We start from the raw sequence: 8136 nt of genomic DNA on the forward strand, positions 1-8136 counted from the left end.
TATGATTGTTATTCCGACCCTAGTGGTCATATCAAATTGAGTCTGACTACGATGAGTATGTTACGCGATTCAGAGAACCAAGTTCGATGTAACATGTGACTTAAGCCATAGGATTGAAGTAAAAGATAATCGAAGTGATCAGTAGAGGTATTGCGAAGGTTGTTTGTAGCTAGAAATGCTACCTTTAAAGATGTGATTAGAACATGAAGGAAGGTATAGTCTGTTTTGGAATTTGACTCTAAAAGACCTGATTCCAAGCAATATATCATAGGATGAGAGGTCATTAGAACATGACCTATCGGTCTATTATGATAATCGAAGGAAGAAACTTATCTCAAGTTTGTTAAAGAAGGAGTATCCAATAAAGATCGAGATCGTGACATGAAGGTCATGATTGGAAGTCTAACATGAGATAGAGATCAAGTCCAAGATCGGGCACCGCCTGCAGTCAGGAAGTCTAAGAGTTAGATACTCGTTCGAAGGAACATCAGTTACGGTTATTACTTAGGATGAAGAGATAACATATGGAGTCATCATGTGAGCCTTGATTCGTTGATGATTCCGGGTGTAACATCCCGGAATCGCAGGAGTAGAGTTGAAGGGCTAAAAGTGTAAGTTTCGGAGGGTGACTCGGCGAGTCCATGGGTAGACTCGGCGAGTCAGGTCGCGGTTATGGTCGCGTGTCAAGTGGCCTACTCGGCGAGTCCCTAGGATGGACTCGGCGAGTAGGTGCTGTATGGAGAAAACCCTAATTTTCGGGGTTGAGCCCTACATAAAGAGCATAATACCCCTCCACAGCCTCCCTTATTCCCCCCTTGAGTTCCAGAAACCCTAAATTCGTGGAGAGATCATTGGTGGAGCAAATTAGAGCATGGAGAGGTGTGGTTTGAAGAGATCTTGAAGGATAAGTGGTTTGGATCAAAGGGCTTTGCTTGGATTCGAGTTTGGCTGCTATTGAGGCATCTTTTGGAGGTAATATCTTCGTCCTTAGGCTGTGCATTCCTAGTTCCATCATTTTGGGTTGTGTGGGGTGCTTGGATGTGTGACATTTTGATGTTGGAGGATGGATCTGAGGTTGCTACCTCAAATCTGGAGTGGAGAAGACCTTAAGAGCATTAAAGCCCCTATCTTTGTGTTGTTAATGAAGCTACCATGTCCCAAACCTTGGTTCTAAGGTGAAAATGGCTTAGATCTCGTTAGATTCACGTAAAGTTTGCCACTTTACATGATGGATGGATTGTAGGAGGTTGGATCTATGTTTTGGATCAATTGCATGGCCTGAGATGCTTCTGTATGGATTCAGACCGGTGGTACTTGGCGAGTCACATGGGTGGACTCGACGAGTTGCTTGAAGATGGCCTGGAACTCGACGAGTTGGAAGAACGACTCGGCGAGTAGGTTGAAGATGGCCTTGGACTCGACGAGTCCATTTGGACTCGGCGAGTCTTGTCAAGGAAGTCCCAATATTTCTGGTTGAGTCGATGAATCGGTGAGTCGAGGGATGACTCGGTGAGTTGGGTGCGAGTGGACTCAGAGTTGTTGCACTCGACGAGTCTTGGGGTGACTCGGCGAGTTGGGTCGCTAATTGAGGGAAGTTCTGAGCATAAGGACTCGGCGAGTCATCGGGTTGACTCGGCGAGTAGGGTCAGTCAGGGGTTGACTTTGACTTGTCCAGGGTTGACCAGTTGTCTTCCAGGGGTATTTTGGTAATTAAAGGTATTTATTGGGTTATTATTTGATGTTCAGTGGAGGAGTTTGTGTCAGAGTTCGGAGCAGCGGGATCTTACCTTTTCAGCCGTCAGTTTCGAGGTGAGTTATCCTCACTATATCAACATGGTCTAAGGCACCAAGGCCGGCCCTTTATTGTATTGAGATTCAGTTATGTCTATCATGTTATTGTTGGTTGTGTCTGCATCCTGGTAGTTAGGATGGTCCATGCTAGGGGACCTTGTTAAGGTCAGTTTCTCGATATACAGAGTGATGCTATGCTAGTGACCGGTTAGGTCGGTAGCCCGGTTAGGGTAATGATATGCTATGTGATCTGCTTACTCGGTCTGTTGATTATGACTGTTATATGGATGTATGTTTTGTGCACATGGTTGTTTGGACTAGAGATGGGTTGAGGCGGGTCCTGCTTTGTGCTGTAGGCCAAGATACCCAGGGCGGACCGGTTGTTCCGAAGGCCCAGTGAGCAGTCCGGATAGGCTGTAGGCCCCACGTGGGCGGACCAGACGTGCCGAGGCTCGGAGAGTGGACCAGGCCGACTGTAGGCCCGATGCGGGCGGACCAATCACACTGTATACTCAAAGAGTGGACCAGGTGGGTTGAAGGCCCGATGCGGGCGGACCAACCCCACTGTAGACTCGAAGGACATGACTAGACCCGGAGGATGGATCCGATGGACTGAAGGCCCAATACGGCGGACCAGTCACACAGTAGACCCGATATGCATGGCTGTTCTATGTCCTGTTATGTTATGTATGTTTTATATGTTTTGGACCGGAAGGTCGCGGCCTGGAAGGGCGTATACGTGGTTGGTATTTTGGGGGTATCTCACTAAGCTTTCGGGCTTACAGTTGTGGTTTAATGTTTTTCAGGTTCTTCAAGAGACTGTGGCAAGGCGAAGGCGCGATCGTACCGCTCCTCATGATTTCGTAACAACGTGATTCTGGGAATACTTAAATGACTTGTATTGAAAACCTTTTTGTAAACATTTTAATGAAAATCGGGTTGTTTTGAAAATTTTAAATTGGTTGTGTTTTTCGGATGTTACACCGGGACGTAATGATCCTAAGGGGCAGATAACTGTATCGGCCGTAGATTCGGGCTAGTCAATTTAGAGATAATAGGGGTCGAAAATGACTTTTCGACAAAAGATTATTTATAATAAATAATCTTAACCAAGTTGTTGAATATTTCTCAAGGGTTCTGTACATATTAAGAACGCCGAAATCCGAGTTATAACGAAGAAGTTATGGATCGTCGAATTTTTTTGGCAAAACCAGCACGGCACCGGGAGACGTAAATAGTGAATTTAAGATAGAGGACTTTTTTAGGGACCTAAATGAAAGTTGTAGAATACGTCTCCACCTACGCGTGGATATAAAGAACGTCAAAAACGGAGTTTGTATGCAAAAGTTATGGCATTCCGAAGATTTAGCTTTTAAAAACCCTAAACTAGCTAATTCACTACGTGAGAATTATGACGCTCACGACATTCTGTCATAATTCGGAATCTAGAAGCTGCGAGAGGATAAGATCCAATTCACGACGTGAGGTGTCATGGACACCATCCGAAGCTAGGGATGCAAATGGCAAGTCTACGGAGTGAATCATGAGATTCACGACGTGAGTCTTATGACACTCAGGACGTGAGTGTCATAAAAACTTACTATAAATAGCATGCGAGCCATTTCGAAAATCTCACACCTTTCTTTATTTCTTCTCTCTAAACTTTCTATCTCTAAGGGTTTTAACCCTCCCCTAAGCCTAGGTGATCCCCTAGCACCCTAAGGAAGCCCTGAGGCTCCTGGAGTCCCAAGAAAAAGAGTCTTTCGGTTTCGAAACGCTGCTCCAAATAAAGCTCGGTTTTCTCTAAAATTCGCTGTATGTGAGTACGCTTACGTAATTTTTAATATAGCTTTTAAATAATTATAGTAATGTTATTATGTCCTTAGAATAATTATTTGGGCTATTATTATGAGTTATATTGAGTGTTATTTAACGCTTATATAATAATAATAATAATAGCTATACCATTAATTAGTCACGGTTGACGTTAGACTAAACCCTAGTGGAATTGATACTAGGTTTTATCGAAGGAAAATTGTTTTGAGAGTATCAAAGCGCTGTCCGAGTGCAGAGTTACCACCTACTCAAGTGAGTGCATAGTTACTTTCATCTTACACATAGATATGAAGTATTTTACATAAATTACGTGCTATGTGTGCATATTATCTGAATACCTGCTGTCTATGCTGGATGAATGATTTTACACATGTTTTAAATGATTTAAACTGTATATTTATTTTATATCTACAAATATGTTAGGATAAAACATGGGTAGATGAAATACTTGGTGTGTGATGAAATAAAATAATGAGAGACAGGTGATGATAGGAAGGTGATGATAGATAGGTGATGATGAATCGGTGATGTAGGATACTACAACCATGTTCGACAATTTGGAGATCTAGTCATCTATAAGAGTATAGATGGCGACCACGGACTATTCTAGACAACCTCGTAGAAACACTAGCAGGCTCATAGGTTGTAGGTGATGAATTACGAGTTCAGGCGATGTTGTAACTACGTATTCATGCAATGATACCCTAACCCTTGTTGGGCACGTATTAAGGGAATAATCCTTGAGTCAATACTGTCTATGTGATGTAGGTGATGATCCTTAGGGAGAGTCCTTAGGAACAATCATATATGGAAATACGATGTAAGGAGATGAGAGGAAAATATGATGTAGGAGACGACCCTTAGGATAAATCCTTAGGGAAGGTACTTAGGAATAAAGAAGATAATGGGGATGGGTAATTGGGTTAATTGTTTGTTTATTAAACATAATAATTATATTATTGTGGGTTGAAAACACTATGTACTTACCAGGTTTCCCAACCTGACCCACTCAGTTTACTTGTATCACAGGTGACGATGTGAAGTTACATTACACTGAGAGATTAAGGAGATATAGATCACTAGTGTAAATGAGTGTAAGTTCTGTTTATGCTTATGTTTCTGTATTGACGATGACATCCCAAATGTTTTGAAATGAATAAAAATACATTTCTTCGGAAATGCTTTGATAATGAAATTATCATGTTTTTCTAAGAACAAATTCCGCAACGTTTTTATTAAAAGAGATACTCTAGTTTTTTTTTATAAAGCATAAACAATAATCGGTTTTTTCTGGCCGTGAAAATGGGGATGTCACACTGAGGATCATTTTTGGTTTCACATTCTTGAGAGGTTTCGTAAGGAGATGGGAAAAAGTGATGAGTATCGCACCAATCATCAACTGAATTCAAAGTTTCGAGAAATAGTGTGGGCCGTTTCAAAAATGAGCGGGTGTACAACAACCTAAAAACCTAATGGAAAAGCTACCAAGGAGATGAAGAAATACTTCAGGAAGTTTTGCATTTTTTTAGAGGAAGTGGGAAAGTCATTCAAGTGCCACGATTGTTGGAAAATATTGATTAAAAGTCGCAGGTGGAAAAAATACGAGCAAGAGTTTATACGTAGAGTACAACAATCAAAGCGAACAAAAATGAGCTCTAGCGGTTACACAACCTTCTCTGATGCTTGGGTCGGTCTAGATTTGAATGACGAGGATGCACTCGAGCTAGAAGAAATTGTCCAACCGATAGGTAGGGACAAAGCAAAAATGAAAGGAAATGGGACTTCTTAGGGTGCATCGAATTTCAGCTTGGACGTGGACCAATTGCGAAAAATGGTGGAGATATTTGATCGATATAATCTTAATTTCGCTGAAAGTTTTAGCATTCAACAAAGACAAAGAAGGAGCACGCATAGAAACAAGAAATGGAGGATATGATGTTATTGATGAAAAATACCGGCCATCTTTCGGAACTAGCTTCGGAGCTCGTTTTGAAAAAAAAAAGGTGCGGATTATGCAAAAATATTTTCCCTAGAGTGTTTGTTTTTTTTCCTAGCTATTTAAATCTTAGGTTTCTAGGTAATTTTTATTATAATTATCAATGACGGAGTTACTATATCTTATAAATGGTATTTTGTTTCTTATAATGATAATTTTTAATATTGGCATGTTAATCCTCCCTAAAAAATAAAAATAATTTTGTTACATATCACTCTTTTATTAATTTGGATACATGTCATTTTTTGTTATTTTTTATTAAATGTTTTTTCCATTTGTCAATTTCTTATTTTTTTAATCTTTTCTTAATTAACACATCATATTTACACCTCAATTAATAATTACCTTAATTGAAAATAACCAATAAATTACAATATTAATACTCATATGGTATTTAATATGTTTCCTTTTAAATTTAAATTTTAAAATTTTAATTTCAAATTTGAATAAAATTTGTTTAAACTTTTATATTTAATTTTTGTTTTATCAAACTTGTATAACATACGGGTCTCACACCTAATGGAGAATTATAAATCAATGTTTATTGTCGGTATAAACTTTTGAAATGTCATTTTTACAATGATCGGTATAACTTCTTCTTAAAGAAATTTTTATAGTCATTTTCTCTTTCAAGATTGTAGACTCTTTTACATTATTTTGATATAAGATATATTTGAATATATTTTTACGACGTCGGTTCTCCTTATTCTTAAATCCTGGCTCTGTTCCTATTAATTAATGTCGTGGTATATATATATATATATATATATATATATATATATATATATATATATATATTACTTACTCATCTATAAAATTGTAAATCATAAAAATCAATTATTTTTACTTAAAGAAGAGTGAAGAAACCTTTCTCACATACACCTTGGTTTCTAACAAAGGAAAAAAAATGTAGGAAAAAGGATAAAATGGTAAAAAAAAAAAAAAAATTAATAAAAAAAATTAAAAAAGCTTCCGGTACCCACCCTCCGGAAGGTGCGTCCCTACGAGTACAAGATACACAGGTGTAGATACATATGTAAAAAGCTAGTAATTAACCAACTAATTATTAATTATTAAATATAAAATAGCGATATAATATTAATGATAAACACATTAAAATATTCTAAATGCTCACGAAGTCAACATGAGAAATTATATTGCAATAAATTTCTTGTTGGGTGAGGAATTCACTAAGTAAAATTTGTGTAGTGAACCGAAAGTTCCAGAAACAGGTTAAAACTTAAAACCCTAATGGAGCTTACAAATTTCCATTGGCCACATACCCCACCACAAAAGCACAATCAATCAATGAAACAAGTGTAGATGTAGAGGCCTTTTTCACCACAACCACCCTTCATCGGCCATTTCGAAGGCCACGTGAAATGTCACTAACGTGGCCCTATAAATATCCACTACTTTGTCTTTAACGCCTCTCCCCTCCCTTATAAAACACTCCATCCTCCTCATTAATCACCACCAACAGCCTTCTCTCCTCCCTCAAAAGTACCACCATCTTTTCCAACATGGCTGCTTCTTCAATCTTCATGGCAACTCCCATCACACTCCTCAAGAAAACTCCCACCTTCTCCGTCAAATGCATGTCACAAACACCACAAAGCGGTGAACCGGAGATTTCAAAATCAGCAACCAACCCAACACCACCACAGATCAACATTCCTCCTCCTCCGCCACCTGCTCCAAAGGTCAGCACGAAGTTCTCTGACGTGTTGGCGTTTAGTGGACCTGCACCGGAGAGGATCAACGGAAGATTAGCCATGATAGGGTTTGTGTCGGCGATGGCTGTGGAAGTGAGCAGCGGTCAAGACGTGTTTACCCAGATCGGCAACGGCGGAGTTGCGGTGTTTGTGGGGACTAGCGTCGTGTTGACGTTAGCTTCGTTGGTGCCGTTGTTTAAAGGCGTGAGTGTGCAGTCGAAGTCGAGTGGATTGATGACTTCAGATGCAGAGCTTTGGAATGGGCGGTTTGCGATGTTGGGTTTGGTGGCTTTGGCTTTTACGGAATATGTTAAAGGCAGTGCCCTTGTTTAATGTATTACAAATAATTGTATTAAAAATTTTAATCAGAAATAGGAAAATTATATTTTTTGTAATAATTATTTGTATAGTTTCGGTTTGAGTTTTCGTGTTTGTTTTCGTGTTTCGTTCTTTTTTGCAAAACAACATTAAAAAAATTAAAAGTAATTAAAAGTAGGTTCCCCTTAAACAAAATTGTATTTGATTCGAAATTATGTGGAAAATGATTTTTATTTTTTTTTTATTTTTTATTTTTTATTTTTTTTTTTACGTAATGTAGTATTGAATTTTTTGTTTGTTTTTACTTTACCTTTTTGATCGGCTATCAAAAGGTTTATGATGAAACAATAAGTTCGATGTATTATGTAAAAAAAAAAAAACAAATGTGAATAAAATCAAAATATAATTATATTATCTTTTTGGATTACTTATGCAGACAAAATTTCAATTTCAATAAGGTGCAACTTGCAAAAATAGTCG

At 38.4% G+C, this 8136-nt stretch overlaps 1 protein-coding gene across 1 annotated transcript; it reads left to right on the forward strand.

Annotated features, from left to right (window-relative positions):
• Positions 1-7081: 7081 nt before the first annotated feature.
• On the forward strand, positions 7082-7736 carry LOC145001142 (early light-induced protein 2, chloroplastic-like). Its single transcript, XM_078960491.1, has one exon. It carries the CDS (start codon positions 7147-7149, stop codon positions 7669-7671), a length of 525 nt encoding a protein of 174 aa, XP_078816617.1. The 5' UTR covers positions 7082-7146; the 3' UTR covers positions 7672-7736.
• The last annotated feature ends 400 nt before the right edge of the window (positions 7737-8136 follow it).

This window comes from Lactuca saligna, chromosome 6 (assembly GCF_052625555.1).
Source record: "Lactuca saligna cultivar CGN05327 chromosome 6, ASM5262555v1, whole genome shotgun sequence".
Lineage (NCBI taxonomy): Eukaryota > Viridiplantae > Streptophyta > Magnoliopsida > Asterales > Asteraceae > Lactuca > Lactuca saligna.

What these genes read in the sequence shown, in the direction of transcription:
- LOC145001142 (XM_078960491.1), top strand. Translation starts at nt 7,147, where the DNA reads ATGGCTGCTTCTTCAATCTTCATGGCAACTCCCATCACACTCCTCAAG.